The sequence below is a fragment of the Pygoscelis adeliae genome, unplaced genomic scaffold (assembly GCF_000699105.1).
Source record: "Pygoscelis adeliae isolate BGI_AS28 unplaced genomic scaffold, ASM69910v1 Scaffold9, whole genome shotgun sequence".
NCBI classification, from domain to species: domain Eukaryota; kingdom Metazoa; phylum Chordata; class Aves; order Sphenisciformes; family Spheniscidae; genus Pygoscelis; species Pygoscelis adeliae.
In genome coordinates, this window is record NW_008825557.1 from 3,794,688 (window position 1) to 3,815,303 (window position 20,616).

At 41.1% G+C, this 20,616-nt stretch overlaps 1 protein-coding gene across 1 annotated transcript in view; it reads left to right on the plus strand.

Annotated features, from left to right (window-relative positions):
• LOC103923859 (ankyrin repeat domain-containing protein 26-like) overlaps positions 1–20,616 on the plus strand; it is a gene marked incomplete at its 3' end in the record, with an annotated part of 76,029 nt that overhangs the window by 20,626 nt on the left and 34,787 nt on the right. Inside the window, exons 3-15 of the mRNA XM_009332290.1 lie at positions 3,922–4,036; positions 4,280–4,453; positions 4,569–4,675; positions 5,189–5,326; positions 6,102–6,250; positions 9,868–9,918; positions 12,743–12,776; positions 12,856–12,928; positions 14,192–14,252; positions 14,607–15,613; positions 16,324–16,477; positions 18,072–18,133; positions 19,301–19,403. Coding sequence (XP_009330565.1) covers positions 3,922–4,036; positions 4,280–4,453; positions 4,569–4,675; positions 5,189–5,326; positions 6,102–6,250; positions 9,868–9,918; positions 12,743–12,776; positions 12,856–12,928; positions 14,192–14,252; positions 14,607–15,613; positions 16,324–16,477; positions 18,072–18,133; positions 19,301–19,403 — 2,228 coding nt within the window. The remainder of the gene's footprint in view (positions 1–3,921; positions 4,037–4,279; positions 4,454–4,568; positions 4,676–5,188; positions 5,327–6,101; positions 6,251–9,867; positions 9,919–12,742; positions 12,777–12,855; positions 12,929–14,191; positions 14,253–14,606; positions 15,614–16,323; positions 16,478–18,071; positions 18,134–19,300; positions 19,404–20,616) is intronic.

The window sequence follows — 20,616 nt, forward strand, 5'->3', positions numbered from 1 at the left end:
CAGGCTTGTGCTGCCAGAAACCCTAGAATTGGGCCTAGCATCCAACTGTCGCCTTACCCTTTTTGCCCGGCTTCCTCAGTGCCCTCATTCCCGGAGTCGTAATTTCCTTGCCTGGGGGCGCGGGAGTGGAGGGGAGCTGACAGCAGCCTGACAAAGGTGGGTTGCAGGAGGAGCCTCACGGCCGTTCTCCAGCCACGCTTTGAAGTCAAAGTGCAATCGTATGCGTCTCTGTGCATCGTTGAGGGCTCAGCGTGCTGGTTTAGTAGTTGAGCCGAGAAAGCTGCGCTGCTTTAACAGGGTGTAACTTAAGGAGAGGTAGGCACTGCAGTTAGGAAGGAGTTACGGCGAAGAATAAACGTGTTGTATATTGATGCTGCATGCACAGTTGCCTGATGTGCCTTTTGTGACTGTAATGTGGCAGCCAAAGCATCAGTCTGATTTTAGGTGGCAGTTACTTAGTTGTTTGCTCTGAGGCTTTGGTACAGCTATCAGTACCTTGCATTGGAAGATCTGGGCAGGAGAAGCTGCTTCTTCTGGCAGGTGTCATTGTGTGGGTTTTTGAGTCAAGCACAGCAAGTACTTGGCAATTACATCTTAAGGAGAAGCCCTAGGCTGCAGTATAGCTCCTAGTGATCCATCGTAAGCATAAGGGAATCGGCTGAAGTTTTGCGGTCTTGTATGTGTCAACCCTTTAATGCCTTTTCTGAAAAGTCTCGGAGTCAAAGTCTTCATGATGTTCTGAAGATATGCTGGTTTTATCAGAGTAGCTCAGCTTCCTAGGCTGTCTATCCTGAAGACTGGACTTTTGCTAGCCAGATAGCTTATTGCCCTGAAAAAACCTAAAAACACCTAGATTTGAGGGAGGAGAAAGGAGGAGCACGGTAAGCGTGCACTTTAGTAATGTGGGTTGTGTGCCTGAGTGTTGCCAGTCAGTATTTGTTTATGGAGCTGGAGATGGGGGATGCAGTTTGAGGTGGATTGAGCACGTTTTGTGCATACTCCAGCTGCCTGAGTCAAGGTGCCCGATGACATTCATGGGAAAGGCTGCTGAATGTTTCTCTTTTTTTCTTCTTACCACCTTCTCTTTCACTGTGGCTGATTCAGTCAGTCATCAGGTCTTAGCAGACCCTGGTATGAAATTTGGCTAGTTTTTGCATTTTAAGTTCATCTTGTCTAGAAAGCTTTGTTTCCTCTGGAAAGGTTTCCTTCTGTATGTCATGCTATTATCAGCGTTATAACTGGGCAAGTAAAGTAAAACACCATAAAAAAAACAAGAGACAAGGCAGTGTATGTACGATAGAGCACTGCGATGGTCTTGGCGTGACAATGCCCAGTGCTGAAAAGCTGCTGAAAGCTTACCTGAGAGGAATTCAGTGAACAGAGTCTGCCTGCTTGCTGCAGCCCCTGTACACTATACTAGCCGTGAGGGTTACAGACCTATCTATGCCCTCTTAGTGCTTGTGGGTGTGATACGTGTCGTGAGTGACCACCAGATGCAATTGTGTTTCAGAGCTTCATCATGTCCTCCAGGGACTGGAACAGTTGACATCATTGGAAATAGATGTAAAGAATAGGAAATGTGGGTAGTAATGGCTAAAATGTGTGCATTGTTCATATGAATATCTCAGTTCTGCTCCTCAGGATTTCCAAAAGCAAAATCCTGCACCAGGGACATAGCAAGTATCACACTTACAGGCTCCTTCCATAAAGTGGGTTCTGTAGCCCACAGGACCTCCCAAAAATGCATTTGGAACAGCATCAGTTAGGAGCAGGCTGCTTTTCGGAGGTTGTCTAGCAAAGCCTTCAGCCTTGCTGAAAGAGATGGCCAAAACTCAGCACGGAGTTGGAAGCACTGTAGGCATGATGCCGGCTAGTCATGAATCCTGGGTCAAAGCTAATCGGTAAGAGAGATTTACCCTGTCAGCTGCCTGTCAGAGTGAACTCTAGAGCTTTTCATTGCTTAGCTTGTAGCTGCTGGGTCATCGGCTCAAGTGCTGTTGGAGGTGTGTGCTGCCAACGTGCTGTTTCCCTGTGGTCTCCCAGCAGGGTTGTTTTGCAGCTGCTCAGGCATCAGTAGTTCTCTTCTACCCCATGGGTGATCAGTGTAGGATTGCAGCAGCAGGAGAAGCAGAGTCTGGGCAGGGTCCCCAGGGCTGGGTGGCAGAACGGCTTTGGTGTTACTGGAGGCCTCTTGTGGGTACAGGCAACTGTGAACACTCTGATGTTCTCTGCCAGCCTGTTCCCTGAAGCGGATCTTCTGTGGAGCTCAGCAGGCCTTGCTCCAAGCAGAGCCATCTCCTTTCCTGTTGGCAGACTGAGAGGTTTGGTTGAGAAGGGCAGCAACAAGTCCGCAGGTTTTCTGAAGGCTTTTCTGTTTGCAAAGCTGATAGTGACTTCTTCAGGTTTGTCATGTTTCCTAGTGCTTGATAGTAGCACCTTTTAGATGGTTGTGGACTCCTTCATAACCAGTTCTGGTTAGCTTTCAGATATTCAGTCAGTCATTTCTTCAGAGGTGAAGGATCCTGCATACTTACATAGGAATTTCACAAAAAGTGGTGGTAGTTGCTCCTGAGGGATGCTTCCGCTGATGCTTCAGTCTGTTCCCTGTCTGTAGCAAGACATTACAAGTTCTTTGAAGGTTTGTGTGTTTTTCTTGTCTTCATCCTTGTTGCCATGGAGGAGGCTCATCAGCTGCCTGTAACAAGGAGTATCTGCATTACAAATTGCTGAGTTTCTGCATCACATGCCACTGCATTTGTGTACCTGTCCCTTTCCACTCCCACCTAGCCAGTGAGCCGTTGTGCTCCTCTCTCTCAGCAAGGTACCAAAACAATTGCAAGGTTAGTTGGGCTTTCCTAAATACAGAGGAGGACCTACCCACAGTGATGTGGTTCAAAACTCGTGCTGGCATCCCCCTCAGTTCTTGAGGAACTGCAGGATTTTTACTGCATTGCCTTCAAAGAAGGAAGGTCCCGGCTATCTTCTACCTTGTCTCCTGCTCTGTTGGGACAGGTGTCCTGCAGAGCAGCAGGCACTTTGCTTTCTGCACAGAACAAACCTTGTGCTGCTTTGTGCCTGTGATTTAGGAGGAAACACATGCAAGGACTTTCTGGATGATTGTGTCTCTGGGTACAAGTAGGCTGGTTAATTGACATCAGACCTAAGAAGTTCTGTGGATTGAAGGAGCCCTTTTCTTTCTGGCAAGGCTTTAGTGTGAAGAAAAAAGTTTCATTTTCTTATGCTGGTCATGTATTGTGGAAACACAGTATTCCCTCCTTAGAGAGGACTTTCTCTGTAGTAGGCTTTTTATGACTATAATAGTTACATATGTCAGGAAGGTCAAATATTACTTTCCTGTAGTCAGGATTACAGTGTTCAGCGGTCTCGTTTGCTACATGTTATCAGAGGTGCTTTGGTGCAAGTGTGTTCTTGTGTTTGCTGCAGTAGTAAACAAGCTAGAGAAAAAGCAGAAATTCTCAAAGTGCAGGGAAACACTAATATTCTTGCTATAAAACCCATCTCCTACATCTCTGATACACTTCTGGCACATGAATGATCGTAGAAGAACTTAGAAGTTTACTTGCCGTAGTCCTCAGATTCCCAAGCTTTGGTCTCTGTTGCTGTGGCATGTGTGTAGTCCGGCTAGAGGCAGTGGCCAGTGCCTGGGCACAGGAATCTGTTTGTGCAGATTCAGTTCTACAGTGAAGGAAATGTCACCTTACTAAGTGGATGCTGTGGAGTGTTTTTGCTAGCCAGCCTCAGGCATTTGGTGTGCAACTGCTGTTACTGGTAATGGAATGAGAAGTCGTTTCTCAAGCTTGCTTTTTGCAAAGTGAAATTTGTGGCCATATCCATTTATCTCAGCCTGAAATGATTTATTTAGTTGTCTGTCTGTGCTAATTTAATATATTTAATTTTTAGGACACCTCTGCATCTTGCTTGTGCAAACGGCCATGTGGATGTTGTTACGTATCTAGTAGAAAACAAGTGTAAGCTAAATCTTTTTGACAATGATAACAGATCACCACTGATGAAGGTATGTGGAATGTTATGTTCTTGCAAGTGGGGCTTATTGATTATGCACTAAATGATATGTAACTTGCAGGATTCTCTACATAGACCTGTGCAGAAACATGCATATTGTAATTAGCATGGAATAGGCATATGTTAGCTAATCTTTGAAGGTGCTCTTATTTTCCAGCATTGGGAAGCAGAGTGAATTGTAACAGCGTGAAATGTAAATGCTGGAAGTTTTTCCTTTTTTGTGTGTTGTTCCCAGGCAGTACAGTGCCAGCAAGAAAAATGTGTGGCTATTCTGCTAGAGCATGGTGCCGACCCGAATCTGGCAGATGCTGACGGCAACGCTGCCCTTCACCTTGCTGTCCTATCTCCTAATACAGCTGTAGCGGGGCTGTTACTCGAGCATAATGCCGATATTGATGCCCAGAATAAGGTGAATTTTTATATTTGTTAAGGAAGTTCTTTCAAAAAGTTGCATTAATATTTCTCTTGAAGAGTTTTTTGACTTTGATTTTTTTTTAACTTGATTTATTTATCTGTCCTTTCAGGAGGGATATACCCCACTTATTCTTGCTGTCTCAGAACATCACGAAGAGATGGTAGAGTTTCTTCTTAAAAAAGGAGCTGATGTGCATGCTCGAGATCAGTGTGAAAGGTGAGGAGTTTGTCAAAACTCTGCATGGGTGTCTCTAGTATTCTTTAGGTTGGATTGATGAGAGGCATGGGAATGAGCTCTGAAAAAAAACAGGGAGCCACACAAAAGGAGCTATTTCTGCGTGACTTGTGAAAGCAGGTCTGCACTTGGCTGCTGTCACACCTCAGTGGATGCTTTTTGCATTGAAGATTGCAAGAAGCATTGTCTGTGGTGGCCCTTCTGGCAGGAGACGTGCCGTTAGCTCAACAGCATTGCCTCAGTTTGGAAAAACCCCTCCTGCATAGCAGCATAATTTGTATGTAAGTGTTGTCTATGTGGAAGCTTTGTCTGAAGAATTTAATTGTTTTGACTCCCTGTCGCATTTTATTGTTGCTCTTAATACTGCTTTTTTTTTTTTCCCCATTCATTTTAAAATAGTGGGGAAAATACTTTTTTGGAGAGCAAATAGGAATAAAAATAGTTAAAGTGTCTGTGTAAAATGATCTATTTCATATCATATTTTGGATGTTTCAGAACCCCACTTATGACTGCTGCTTCTGGTGGGGAGCTTAATTTGATAAAAGTTCTTCTTCGGTACGGTGCTGATGTTTCCCATAAAGACACTAATGGATGGACAGCTGAGGATTATGCTGTTATTCATGGATATTCTAGGTAAATTTAAGTTTATCCTTAGAATAAGTTGTCAGTTATCAGTGTGACTTATGAACATTTTTGGTAACAGCACCAAGGTTTAATGGTGTGTTGAGATCTGTCTTGAAGCTGTGCTCAGTGACAACATCCGATACGTATCATTGCTGTGTCTAGTGTTAATTTGGAAATTGAGGAAAACTTCCACCCAGAATTCTCTGTTAGGTTTCAAGTTTTGTTGCTAAGCTCGCATCTGCCCAGTATAAACTCTAAAAAAGTGTCTGTACCTTGCAGTTATCCAGAGGTGGAACTTGGCAAACTGAAATGCATGTAAACCCTCTCCCCCGACCAGCGCCATTGTCCTTACTTCCACTACAATGACCAGGAACTACCAGTCTTTTGTTTCAGAGGAGATCTCAACTGATACCTCTTTGATTAAAATCTTAAGGAGTTTTACTCCTCTTATGCATAGCTTTGTACCTGTGGGTGTTCCTTCTCTGGGGTGGTTATGTGTGCTTAAAAGCTAGGCTGAAAAAAATGTACCAAGCAGGAGTTAATAACTTCATAGGTATGAATATGCATCTATAGAATGAACATGACTGTAGAGAATATTGAACTATGTAATAATCATGCAGTAAGTGCTGTATTACCCTTAGCGAATACATGTGAGTATATGAATTCGTATGGCTATGAATATGTGTAGGATGGATAATAAGTGGCTGTTAACTATTCTATTAAATGGTATATGCAAGTATGTGGTTATTTTTACCAAATACATTTCCTCTCTTTCTCTATATAGTCTTAGTAAACAACTGGCAGAATATGCAGACTGGGAAAACACAGGAGAAGCTTCTGCAGGTGGTGCACAAGGCATCATGGTACTTGGCACTCCACACCGGGCAGGAGCTGCTGGCTTTACGTTGGGTGCACCTGCTGTGGACAGAGGAGGTAGGATCCTTAACCATGGAGGAGTTCATGAGGAAAATCACTATGGCCTTTTCTTTAGGTGGTTTGTATTGTTCAAGCTTATTGTGTTCACCAGTGACTCAGATGGAGTAGCACAAGAAGTTTTGTGAATGTGCTTATTTGTTGCTAGTTGGAGGTGCTTCTTCTCAGGCTGTGAAGGCAGTTGTGATTTGTGTGCTACATGTCCACATGTAGGGTTGTTGCCTTCTGCCCATCAGATTGCCCACCTGTATGGGTTTTCCTAGAGAGAGAGAAAAGGGGGACAGGGAAGGAACTAGGCCAGAGTGTTTTTTGCTTTTCAGGTGTGTCCTTTTACCTACAGATGGCCATTCAGATTGTGAAAATCCAATTGCAAAAGCAGTAGGTTCATCCTGAGTAGTCGTTCATCTTTCTGTAGTTGGGAAGCAACAGATGAGTTAGCAGGGAGATAAGTGTCTTGTTGATTTCCACAGAGTTTGTGTGTCGTTTGTTTTAATGTTAATAATTTCAACTGCACTAAGCTCCTTTTAGTGACTCGTCTTATTTCTCAGCATCAGTTACAATTGTTTCCGTGTAGGTGCTGTAGAGACATATTTAGGAAAAATTGTCTTGGAAAAGTAACTTTGTTAGCAACAGCAATGCAGTGTCTGTGTATACTGTATCTTCTTGGGCATAGTTTGATTTACGATAAAAATAATGCTTTTCTTCCATGTTCAGTAATTTTATGAAATAAACTTTAAAAAATCTGTATTACCTTGTGATCCAGAAAAACAATTAAATTGCCTTGTGATCAAAAAATTAACTTCTTCAGTGAGTTTGTAAAATCCAGTCTATGCTTATGAGCTCACATAGCCCTAGAGGAATCTTAGAAAATTAATATTTTAATATTAATGAAATTGTTTGTCTTGTACTTTACATCTCAGGCCCTCCAGTGGGAGGTTTTATTCTGTCTGGTTTTTTAAGTGTGTTATATCAGAACTATGTGGCGAATGGGCAGCAGACAGTGTTCAAACACATTTTATTACTCCTTTTTTAAATACATCAAGAAATATGAGCAAAACATGGGATATTTTTCCTCATTGACTTTTCCCAGATATGGGAATTTAATTTAGAGCCAAACTTTGTTCTTTTGACTTGGGAACAATTGCTTTGATCTAGTCAGAGATTTGTAAAGTTTCTTAATAGATTGAAGGAAGATTATTTTTTTAAGATTTTTTTTTTTTTGAAAGGGCTTGGTACAGGTAGTTTAATCAGCAAAATGTTGCTTTCACCCAAACAACACTCTCTGTTACTGCTTCCTGCACTTGTAGATAATTTCTCTGGTTCCACATTGTAATGGCTGACAGGCCTGGGTTATTTTAAAATATGTGGCTTGAAGAATAATACTGTTGTGTGATTCCAAAACTGACATACCCTCAGGGAAATATGGGCTCTTGAACCAAATAATTTGCCTCATTCCTTGAAAATTATAATACTACTAATATAAGTCCCCAGTATTATGGGAAATCTTTACTTCTTATCTTCATTTGAAGAGGCATAGTAAGCATGAAGAGAATGTTATATCGGTTAAGGACTTGGGAGGAGAAAGAGTATGCTCTGTTCTCAGTCTGTTTCTAGTAGGGCTTGTTTTTCTTCTGAGTAGTGTGAAACCTTTTCTCCTTGTGCTCAATCTCTTAAAAGATGACACCAGCATTGAGCAAGAGAGGTTAGTAGCATATAGGGAACATTTATTGGCATTAATTCTGCAGTCTCTGGCTTGCACCCACAAAGCACAGGTCCTGCATCATGAGAATCCCTTTGATATGCTGCAGTAACAGGCTTTGAAGCCTCTCTTAGAGGAGAAGCTGGGATGATCTTGAGAGACCAGAGAAGCACCCACTTTGGAAGTCTTTTCTTTTCTTTTGCTCTTCCATACGATTTTTCTGGGATCTTCAATGTTGTCCTTATTCCTTTTGCTGCTTTTGCACTTTTTCAACATTCTTCAAAATATTCTCCTCTAGTGAGCAAGTCAGCATATTTAAGAACTTGGCTTGTGCTTCTTTGAATGTTTACTTTTTGTCAGAACACAAACCTTTTTATTAATGATGGACAGGTTTGCAAAAACCTCCAAATGAAAAGCTTCCAGCACTAGTATATTGAATGACAGACTTTTTAGATTCAAAGTTGGAATTTCTTTGGCAAAAAATAATAATTATGCAATTTTTCTAGAGGCAAGGATTCAGATTTCTAGTATGATCTGCAGTGCCAGCTTTTTTTTTGCTACTGCACTGCATATTAGTGTATTGTTCCTTCAGTGTTTCCTGAGTCCCTACAGAAACCGTTGGGTTTTCATCGTAGAGCTCTTGGAAAAGAAATGAGTACTTCAGTGTGATTTACATCTCCTGAGGTCAGGAAAAGTTGTCCTGTATCATCTTTTAAGAAAACTGAGAAATGGAGAAGGGATGAGAAACCATCTTGAGGTCTGTTCTTAACTCTTTAAGTGTATGTTTTTGATAGAAGTCCTTTTGCCACATCCATTCCATGTATTTGTGGTAAAATCAATATAAGCAGGACTCCCTTCTGCTCTGAGACAAATGTTATGGCCTTGTCATGAAGAAATTTCATGTCGGGTAGCTGCAATAACAGAACCACACCATTCAGTGACTTAAAATAGAAAATTTTACAGAGTAGGATGGGTAGAGCAGGTGGATAGTGATTTACATTCTAAAACTTCTGTTCCCCAACACACAGGCTTGCATACGCACACAAACACACATGCATGACACCAGTCAATGCACCTGTTTCGGTCCAGTTGTGGCCTGCCCTATAGCGCTGGGGGAACAGCGTATTCATTCTGATTGCTTGTCATGTCTGTGTTGTGGCTGGCGGCATAGCTTCTGTATGTGAACAGTTGAGCATGGTCAAATCAATGTAAGCTGGACTCTCCTACCTTCAAACTGAGGTAGGAGGGGCCTATGCTTGCATCAGGGACCAACTGACACAACTTTTAAGGTGAGCTGGTTTAAGGCAACAAGTTTCTGGGTTGTTTTTTTTTAGCAAGGGATAACAAACATGCTAAAACTATAACTTGAGATGAGTGAGTGTAAATAACGTAATGGCTACAAGTTGTGTGGTGGTGGAGCCAAGATTTCCTTCAAAATTTCTGGATAGTGTATCTCCAAAGTTTAGGTTTTGGCACCTAAGGATTTTTGGGTTGCTTAGAGGGAGGGATTTTAAGTGTGCTGTATGTATAAAGCGCTCTACAAATATGAAGGAATTGCATTTGCAGTCTGTGCTAGATGAGGACTAGCAAGTTGGCAATATAAAGTTGTCAGTAGAGTAAATTTCTGATAATCTGTTGCAGTATTTCAAAATATTTGAATATGGGTATTTTACATGGAGCAAGTAAATTAAGTTACGCCGTTTGACACTGTCCCTTGAGAGTAGAGTTCTGTAGATAGTAATTGTTTTTGTTTCTAGCATTTACAGCTGTAGAGTAGACTGATAGTCACAGTACATTCTCCCATTGCTATAGCTTTGTTGATGTGCTGCTTATGGTTTCCAAATTTCTGGGAATTCAAAACTGTTCTGATGTCATTGTTTCGTCTGTCCTTTCCATGCCTTTTCCTAAATGGATATAGGAATGCAACAATCTCCTAACCAGACATCAAGAACAGGAAAATCAAGGAAAGGTATTCTGTACAGTAGCATTTCAAATATGAAACATGTTGTATGATATACAAATGCTAACACATCTATGATGTTTTTTATCCTGGAGGACCCTATTTTGATGGGTTTGGTTTTATAAATTAGATTTGAGAGCAGGCTTTGGGCGCTTTTTATTTGTTAGCATGTTTTGCATGAGTCCTTTATTATTGAATTGAGTGTTTGCTTTGTGTCATTAGTGATAGTACATTTTTTTTTTTTTTAAATGTGTTCTGTTGCTCCAAAATAGAAATGAACTTCAATTAAAGTGGAAACAAGCAATCCCCAGAGACTGCTTTTCTAGATCCCATCTCTGTGGTAGGGCATCAAGGTCTGTCTGAAAGCTAGCTCATGAACTTCCTCTATTGCCTTCTAAAGGATAATGTGACCTGGTTTTGGTCATTGCTTAAAGTTACTATACATTGAAAGCAAAAGTTCAGGTAACTTACTCAGCTGGTTTGATTAATTATAACTGTACTAATTGAAAATATAACTGAAGTCACCTGTCAAGGGTTATAACTGATTGCTCCACCCTGTCCACCCAGTTCTGAGAGACAGGTTTTCATTCAGCTTGGGAGGTTAGCAGGTAGATTAGACTGCGGGTACTGAGTGAGTTAACAGAAAATTGCGGTATATAAAACTATTTAATATTTTTAAATAGTATGTGTTTGTAATCGGAAACATTAAAAATCAGAGACTGTGTTGGTATTTTAACTGTTTTAGCTTGTCCTCACACTGGAAGTGTCAGCCTCTAGGTTTTGTCTACATGACATGTCTACACTGAACATGTATACTTTATTTCATTGTCTGAAATCCTTGTTCAGGTCAGGAGTTGTACTCATCAAAGTTCCCACATAAACCCTGTTTCTAGGACAGACAAAATTTGCATGCTCATTTGTGGTTTACTGATAGTAGAAGAGATGTCTTCAGGCATGGTATGCCTTTGTTTTCTTTTTCCTTTAATGATTTTGTCCAAGACCTCGGTTTGGTTGTCATCATATGACTTCATGGAAGGTCACCTATCTCCTGTTTATAAGCAACTACATTTTGTTATGATAGTTAACAAGAATTAGTTTTTGAGAACTGAGGAATGCTGAAATAGCTACTATGTGGAGGTTATATTTGTTTGGTTTTTTTCCCTTCTGTCTTGGGAATTGAAGAGCCCTTTTATTTCATCTTAGTTATTGATAGTTGAGAGGTTTTAGCATTCTTCAGGCTGGATTCCTAGACCTCAGATTTCATTAGTACATCAGTGATGTGCTAGAGTGCACTCTCATCGAGTCTGCAAATGGCCCCAAATTGGGGGCATCAGTAGATATGCTTCAGGGCGGCGCTGCCATTCAGAGGGACCTTGACAAGCTGGGGAAACGGTCAGTCCCATCTTACAAAATTCAGCAAGGGCAAATGCCAAGTCCTGCACATGGAAAGGAACAACCCCTTGCTACAGAACATGCTGGGACTGCCTGGCTGGAGAGCTGCTTTGCTGAGAAAGCCCAGAGAGTCTTGGCAGAGAGTGAGCTGAGCATGAGCCAGCAAGGTGCCCTGGCAACTGAGAAGGTCAACAGTGTCCTGGGCTGTATTAAGAGCAGCGCAGCCAAGAGATTGAGGGAAGTGATTGTCCACCCCTACTTGGCACTCCCTGGATTGTGTCCAGCTCCCTGGGTATAATTTTGAGCCCCCAGTGCAAGAGAGATTGGTCTTTCAACAGTGAGCAAGTTCAGTAGAGGGCCATCAAACTCGTCAGGGGCAGGAGTACTTGCCCTTTGAGGAGAAGCTGAGGAAACTGGGCTCGTTCAGCCTAGCGAAGAGGTGACTTTGAAGGGGACCTAACAGCAGCTTCCAGTACATATGGGGAGAAGACAAAGCCAGATGCTTTCCAGTGGTGCATGACAGGAGGCAGAGACACAAGAGGCATAAATGCAAACAAGAGAGTTTCTAACTGGGTGTGAGAGGCTTCACCATGATAAGGACAGTAAAACAGAGTGGTTGTACAGCCTCCCTCCTTGGAGGTGTTCCAGACCGGACTGGATAAAGCCCTAAGCAACCTTGTCTGACCTCATAGCTGAGCCCGCTTTGAGGAGGCGGTTGGCTAAGAGACTTCCTGAGGTCTTTTCTGACCTGATTTATCCTATGATCCTACATGCAGGTTGCCTTCATAACACTGGTGAAAGCTTGCAGTGTAGTATAGAATGCCCTGGTTATGCCCCTTTTGTCTGTTGAATACCCTTTTTGGTGCAGTGTAGAGAACCGCTGGTGATTCTTCTACCTGAGGATAAGTTTTAGATCTTGATTATGCTTTTTTGATTTTCTTTACCTTTTCAGAATAATCTGTAACTGGGTAGAGCAGCAGATAGTGTAATATATAGGATAATGTTATACATAATGTTACATAAAATAGTAAAATCTCTGCATGTGATGTATACTTGTGTGTGTAATACGAGTACTTCATAGGTTCATTTACTTACTGTCTTGCTAAACCACCACCATTTTGTTAACTGTTTACTAACATAGCATATTCATGCTATGCTATTTTTTTTTTAGTTTAGAGATGTTTCTTAAACCTCTAGGTATAAGAGTCCAAAGGAGATATAACTCTGGTCTTTTTTGTTTTGGTTTTTTTTTATTTCAGTTTGGCTTGAAAAAGCAGTTGTTTTGGAAACACATTTATTCATGCTGTCTTGTGTTGAATTGACTACCCAAAGTTTCATTCTGTTATGATCTGTAGAGTTGTCCATGTTAAATGTTTATATGTACTGGTTAATTTTTAGCATGCCAAATCTAATTTCAACATGTCAATTAATGTTTGAACAGCAATAGATGACTTTTCCCAAGGAGACTCAATAAGGTGAGATTTTAAAAATACCTAACACTTGCGTGAGGAATGACTTGAGAGACACAGTACTCATTTTGCTTTGCTTTTTAAGAAGCTCTGAGAAAGAGGGGAGTGATGACAGCTGGCATACTTCTGAGGAAGAAGAACTCGATTTTACCCCCAAGGTATGGTGTCTTTACAGGAAAAACGTCCTGTAAAAATAAGTGATTTGAAGGCAAGTTTTATCTGGGACTGAAAGAAACTGCAGTTCCAGCCAATATTGTTTTCTTCTTGGAAGCAGTCTCTGGCCTGCCAGACTTTCTTCTGCTGTGAGTTTTTCCTGAAAGACCTGTAGCTGTGGCAGACCATGCAGTAGATTTGTAGTTTGGGGCAAAAGAGCAATAGGTGACGAGATAAACAACCACATTGTTTTATTTGTTCTTGTTCATTTGAGTCAGATTTGCAGACCCTAAAAGTTTATAAGTTACTATTATAACCTATTCTGTTCTCCTCCAAACGTTGTTATTGTTTCCTGCAAATTTAGTGATAGAATCCTAACTGATAAAGAAAAAGGGTATTTATTTATCAAGACCTACTGAAATCCTTCATCACCTAGTTCTCTTTTCCTCCTCGTAAGGGTCCTCAAGAGCGCTCAATGGATGAGTTACTCAAATGGGTCGTCTTTTTTCTTATATGAGATGGCATTCTGTGCTTGCGCGCAATCTCACATTGCATGTTTTCCCTCTTTTTTGAATGCTCAGGTAGTGTTCTTTTTGTCAGCTACAAGCTCTTGCACCTACTGTTTTTACTGATGTTCTGAAGGGTTATCAACTTCTGCAGTGATGTCTGGAGCATCTATTCTGTTGCACTGGGATTCTGCAGTGATGAGGAACCTGAGTGTGGTAGTTAAACCCACTCTGTAATGCTGGTGATGCATGTTTAGTTTTAACATGATTTCGTTTTCTTGCGCTGATTTAAATAGAAATGATGCATTTTTCTGGCATGACTTCGAAATTGAGGGATATTGTGGTAAATGTACTAGCAGGGACTAATTTATGCATTAAGTCTAGGGATCTTAACAGTTACTTGCGTTGTGCACATTTGCAAGTAAGCATCCTGAAACTGTAATCTTAAATATAGCTGAATTTTACTTAGGTATTACAAATTTTAAAAACAGATTTTTAGGACTGTTATGCATGTAAACATAGCTTTGGAAACAATTTGCAGATGGGTACCTGCACAGTGTTTTGGGGTGAAGTACTCACTGAATTGCATATGTGAGGAGTGTTTGTGTAGTTAGAACTATAGGACGGAGCAGCACCTGACTACTGTCAAAAGGACAGACTGATTATATTCACCGTTCAAGATTTGATGTCAACAAATGAGTTGTTGTTACTGTTTAAAAAAAAAAAAAAAAAGGTTTTGCTTAAATAAATCTTTATTTACAGAAGCTGCAGAAGCCAAACTTGACATTGCTAATGAATGCTTCCCAGCAGTTCAGGAAAAACAGTAAGCTATTTGGAAAAGATTGCATGATATACTGATATATAAAAGTAGACTTGCTAAGTAGGTTTTTTATAATTTTTTTTTTCTCTAGTAAATGAGAAAAGTAGCATTTTGAAAATATAGCACTTAGTCATTTCAGAAAAAAAAAAGTCATATTGTTAAAATGAAGATATTAATCCCCTCCTAAGCCTTTGTCCCTGGTCAAGTCCTTCCTTCATCCTGCCCATCCCTTACCTGGCTCCTTTTCCAGATATTCCCGGATGACTCCTCTTCTGTGCATTAATCTGGTAACATGCCTATTGCTATTTACATAACTCCTTTTGTTCACATGCATTTTTCCTTTTCTTGTGCTTTAAGATGATGGTGATGGTTCTAGAATTGAAAGTCCTAAGTCACCAAAGAAAAGCCTCAAACAAAGAACCCCATCAAATGCAAACCTGAACAAAGGAGATTGTGGAGAATTATTGAATAAAGATGTCTCAGATGCAAGCAACCTGGAGGAAGAAGAATTGGAGGAGGAGGAGGAAGATGATGATGAAACTGACAATGGAGATGATGATGAAGATTATGAGGAGGAAGAGGAAGAAGAGGAGGACGAAGATCTTACTCAAGATGAAAAGGAGGAGGAAGATCTGGAAGATGAAGAAACTCAGTCTAATGACATACTGGAGAAGGAGCAGGGGGAGAAAACAGAACCTAAACCTAAAGGGGAAATGAATCAGCAACTGGAGTATTTTAATAATGCTAAGTATGAAGGGGAAGCTCAGTGTGGAACCGGAGATGTCTGTGATGATGATCATAAAGTAAGTAAAGAACCTGATGAAAAGGTGGAGGAATCTGTTGATACTCCTGTGTCTTTTATAACCGGGTGTTATGAAAGATTGCAAGAAAATATAACTGCCATGCCTCCGAAGATAATGAATAATGAAGTATCTTGCAAGTCAGTACCAAAACAAGCTGTCTTTCAAAATCTAAATAATTTGCAAGATACACAAGAAAGCTGGAACAGGAAAAGCGTGATTCAGGAGAAGTTTCACATAAATGCTGACTCCTGTTTTGCAGACTCTGAAATGAAAAAAGAGATACCTCAGCCTCTCTCAGATAGTTGTCTTGAGAAAAAGTCAAGCTTCAGTGATGGCTTTGAAAGTGGTGATAATTCTTGGTCAGCAGCAAAAAACCCAAAGCTTGAAAGTCAAAGACCGAATTCTGTCGTTCTTGAACATGTGGATGATGAAGATACTGAAGAAGAGCAATATGAAGAAGTAGATGATAAAGTCTGTGAAGCAGTGAAACAAGAAAGTGAAAACTTGCACTTAAATAAGCATGAAGAAAACTTAAGAGCAGCATTTCACTCAAGCACCAAAGTAAGTAGGGATGATTCAATCACAAGGGTATGTTCTAAGGGTAATATAGGTAAGAAACAAACAGTAAACTGGATTTCTGTTAATACTTATTCTTCACGTATATCCACCTTTTGATCATCGTTTTTTGATATTAGAAAATGTCTTACTCCTAGCCAAAGCAGTTTCTTAGGTATAAGAATAATATCAGGCAGTATTTTCAATAATTTTTTTTCTATTGGTTACAGTGGCTTTGCAGGAAAAAGAATAACCAGTAGACTTTTTCTGGAATCAATTAAATTTTTCTCAGTTGTATGTACAGATTTTATCTGTGAAGATTTAGTGCCATTTAGTAAAGTTCATGGTGTGATGGCTGAAAGTGAGGAAACAAAAAGAAGTTTGAATAAGATTGAGAGTGATTTTCCATGGAGCAAAGTAGAGGAAAAGAAGGAATGTGTTCCAGAATGATGTAACTTAAATGAAGCTAGAGTTAGACTGACATGAGGAAGTGCTTCTCAGGGGCTTTGCAGAACCAGGGGTGAGACTTAACGACATTAGACATTGCTGTCTACTCATATAGATTCCCTTGGAATAACTGAAGGCCTTGTAAAACAAAGCTCAACAAAGTTTCCCTTTTGTCTTACACAAGAAAAGTATTTTTCAAGTCATCAATGGATGGCGAAGAAGATGCTTGTTTCTGTTCTTTCCAGCTGTTTTGGTCAATCTCTTTTTAGGAAGAATCACCTGAACGGGAAGAAGAGGAGGAGGAGCAGAAGGAAGACACTGATGAAGAGCTACAAACTGCAGTTGTTGAGGGTGTGAAAAATTCTATTTGTAATGATAGCCATCAAGTCCACAATGCTTCAAAAGACAATGCTGGTGAGAGAAATGAGTTAGTAAATACTGATCCCAATTTTTCCTCTATAAATATTAATGCACAGTAAATGAACTAAAATGGTGATTGACTTCTGAGATAACAAATTTTGCCCTTGCCTCTGAATCCTAGTGGGCACTGGCAGAAAAGGAAAGCAGCTTTTGTTCCTTTTCATTCATTTTTGAAGAACTGAAATTGTGGCATCAGATTCCAAACGATGCTATATGAAGCAAGTGCCATTCTTGCTTTTGTTGCTGTGTTCTCCCTGAAGTGGTCTGAACAAAATGCGCAGGTGAAGAAGAGAAGGAGGACTAGAGTGTCTTGGGTGTGACAGTAGTATTCCCCTTTCTGGCCCATACTGTAGGATTGAAAAGCTGTGATTGCTCTTGGCTGAAGCCTGGGAAAGATTTGAGTCAAGCTGAGAGAAGGCTCTTCTGTTCCAGTGCCTCACCTTGTCCAGTTTTAAAATGTAGAAGGCCTCTCCAGTGCCACACTTGCATGTGCTTGAAAGCATTACCAGCTCGGTCAGAGCTGAGCACTTTGGTACTCGCTTCAGGCCTCAGAGCAGGAGGCGAAGGCACCATTTCCATTGTCTGTCTCCAGAGTAGCTTGGTGTGGTAGATGTTACCAGAGCATGTGTAGCTGCTGATCAAATGCTACACAGGGGGCCTGGCAGAACCTGCTGTATTCAAGTGTTGTACCTATACATGCTTTTCTGTCTCTATGCATTTTACCATAAGCATGAGTTTGGCATAGTGTAAGTAGTCAGAGCCCAGGCTGGAACCAGCAGTTGCCCTCTTCCGGAGTGGGTGTCCTCACTGCTCTCCAGCTCCTTCCCCCCCTTCTTTGTGTGCATGTCTCCACATGAGTGAATCCTGAATCAGTTTTACTTAATGGAGTAGCTTAAAACAGAGAAATTAAGATAGTCTAATCTGGCCAGGAACCCACTGAGACTGAGCCTTACGTTCGTCTGGTAGAGAAGAGATTTGGATGTTAACCCCCTGAGATAAAACGGCTTTTGTGTGTTTGGGGTGAGTGTTTGAGCTGTGAGCCTCTACTCTATGTTTAAATGGCAATGCTTAGGTGTCTATCTTATGGGTAGGTGCAGGGTAACGACTCTCTGACAAGGAAGATCTTTCCTGGTAGCACTACAAAAGGAGCATTGTTTCTTGGTGATTTTAGTGATGTTAGTGTGAGGATGTTTTGGATAGTGTTTCTACAGTACCTCCTATACTGTGGAAAGTGGTAGTAAATGCCAAATTCTGGAGCTGTAGGCTGGAGAGCTGGTGACCTAAACTCTGTATACCACAGGACTGCAGGGTGCTGGAGTCTCTTCCTGAATGTTAACCAAACATTGTTGGGTGTTGCTTGTAGCTGTGTCTGCTGTTGTACATAGCTATCTTCTGCTGGAAAGGAGGCAAGAGGAGGTGGCGATGTAAAGGAAATATCATGATGTGGCCGAGTATGAAGAAACCTTTGAATAACACTCACTTCTTAGTTTGTCCTCAGCAGTAGAACCACTGCACATCTTTTGGATTCAGGGCTTGACTGATGGGGAAAAGCAGAGTGAAATATAAACACTCAGTGTCTCACTTACCTTGTTTGTAGGTGCCCTGCCAGCAGTGGGAGCAGAGGAAGAAGAAGATGCTGAATCTCCCTGGGATTCTGAGGTACTTTCTGTGAAGGACATGGGGTTTTCCACCAGAGGTGGGAGAGGAGGGGAGGAGTAAGATCCAGAAGCACTTGAGAGCTTGCTTTTGACTTGGGCCCTACCGTTGATGAGGCTTATTTCCTCTTTTCCTGCTTCTGCCATGTGTTTGTAACTGGGGGCCCTTGAAATACTTCTGCTCTAAGCCAGCTGATCAGTCCCATCAGATTGGGATGAAGTTAGGCCAAGCTAACAACTTGGGTCTCATAACAACTGGCCATTAAGTTTGGCTTCTAGTATAGTATTAAAGCAGTGAAGTTTCTTGCTGTTTAAAATAGTCCGAACTTTTCACAGGGGCTGGCAAGATTGTTGCTTTTTCACCATACAGCTTTATTCTGCTGACCTGGTCAGTGGTTGCCCTTAGGGTCTGCAAGTTAAGCGCTTAGCTGCTTCTGAACAGATCCTTTCTACCTTTTGTAGGTGTATTTCAGCCCTCTTTGAAAGTCACGTTCAACAGAGATACCACACATGCTGGCTGCGTTTGCTCTTTTAGTTCTTCCTGTCTGTGGTAATGGGCTAGAAGAAAATGAGCAGGGTCTGTAGCTAATCCCCTTTGGCTTTTTCTTGTGAAGAAAAACGAACTCTTCCCCACCCCCTCCTTAAAAACACAAGACTAAATTTTTTTTTTTTTTCTTCTAGGTAGCCTTAGTTTCTGTAAGCTTTGCCTTGCTAGTCTTTGTTCAACCCAAATCGCCCTTGCGATTGGGAATAACGATGTGTTTACTCACCACTGCAGGATACATGCACAAACCTGAATGTCAGGTACAAGTTCAGTACAAATGTTGGATCACCACAGACCTGCAGTTATTGGTTCACAACCCGCATCTTCAGTCACCGTGTTAATTCTCTTTTGTGGCTGTCCAGTTTGTCAAGGTTTATCAACATGACAGAATAGTTTAGATAAGTTGTGAGGTTTTTGCTTAAGATCTGAAAACACACACAACTACTGTGATTTTTCCAATATACTATGTTTTGATGTGTCCTTTCCAAGGGTCTTATCGAAGGTTTTTGTATCTCTAATATACTTGATAGTATGCTATGCAAGTTTGCTTAGCAGGAGATTTTTGCATAGAAATGAGTTGAAAATGCATTTGTACCAATTCTCATGCATGTGTTTTAGATTATACAGACGGATTCTGGAAGTCCAAGAAAAGTTTCGACTGGTGTGTTGCTCCCAGCTGCAGACAGACATGGAGCATGCTCACAGGTTGTTTCAGGGGAACACGACAATGGTAACTTCATGGTGGACTAAATGCTTGTCTGTAAGCATTTATAGGCTAAAGTGAACTTTCATCAGTGTCTATCATAGGAATGATGTTATGATGTGGGTGTGCACTATAGCAATGAAGTGCTTAGTATTTGTTAATTAACACCATTTATCATAGCACTTGCTGGCCAGTTTGTAAAGGAAGTTGTCTTGTTTGCATTATGTGTGTTCTTTGGAGGTGTTTGTATTTTTGGGGGTTCAGGTTCTTGTTGCATAGTGATGAAAGTGTATGTGGTTTAGGACTGACGTGTCTGAACACTTATATATTCTTGGATGATAATGCAGCAGAAGAAAGCTATGATCTGGCTAAGCTTTGTTTTTTTCCTAGCTTAATTCCTGATAGCTTGCTGTTGTGCTTTGCCTAGGAGCTAAAATGTGACTAAAAGTTCAGGTTTTGTTGCTAAGGGTTTCTGCCTGTAGTTTATGACACTATCTCTAGAGCATCTTGAGCATAGGATGGCAGGGAAGTTTTGCTGTTGGGGTAGAACTCTTTTCTGAAGGATTTCTCCTTTAACAAATGGTTTGTCAATCCTGCTTGTAGTATAGGTACAATAGAATAGCTGAAGAAGCTAATCCAGTTGTAGCTTAGTAAGCTGGAAGTAAAACTTTACAAGCTCCCGGGAGCTTGTAAATCTACTTGTTGAGTAGTTGTCATGGAAGTCTGCTTTGTATGATTTTACTAAGATAACTTTAAAATCAGTGTGAAAAGGGGGTAAAAGGCAATTATGGTAATATTTGTAAGGTATTTCAGTACTGCTAGGCCACCAAGTTTACTGAAATCAAATACTGTTTGTTTTTCAATGATTTTTTTTTTTTTTTAAATATAAAAATTTTGCTGTGGAGCCTTTCTTAGTAACATTTCATATACTTCTTTCATGAGAGGACTCAAACTTTAAGATGACTAAAGCAGAGGATTTGAGAAATATAGGTGGGCCAGTAGATTGTGTGGGTTTGGAAATTATTTAATGTTGGACAAAAATTTAAAAAAAAAAAAAAGCATTTCAGCGAAGCCACCGAGGCGAAGGGCTCCGAAGCGGAGGATCGCGCCGGGGGACCCTTCCTGAAGCGGCAAAACCGCGGCAAAACCCACAAAAAGCGAAGGCGCGGGGAGTGAGAGGGTGCCCCAGCCCCCCACCCCGAGCCGGAGGAGGGAGCCCCTGACGAGCGGCAGCCCGGGC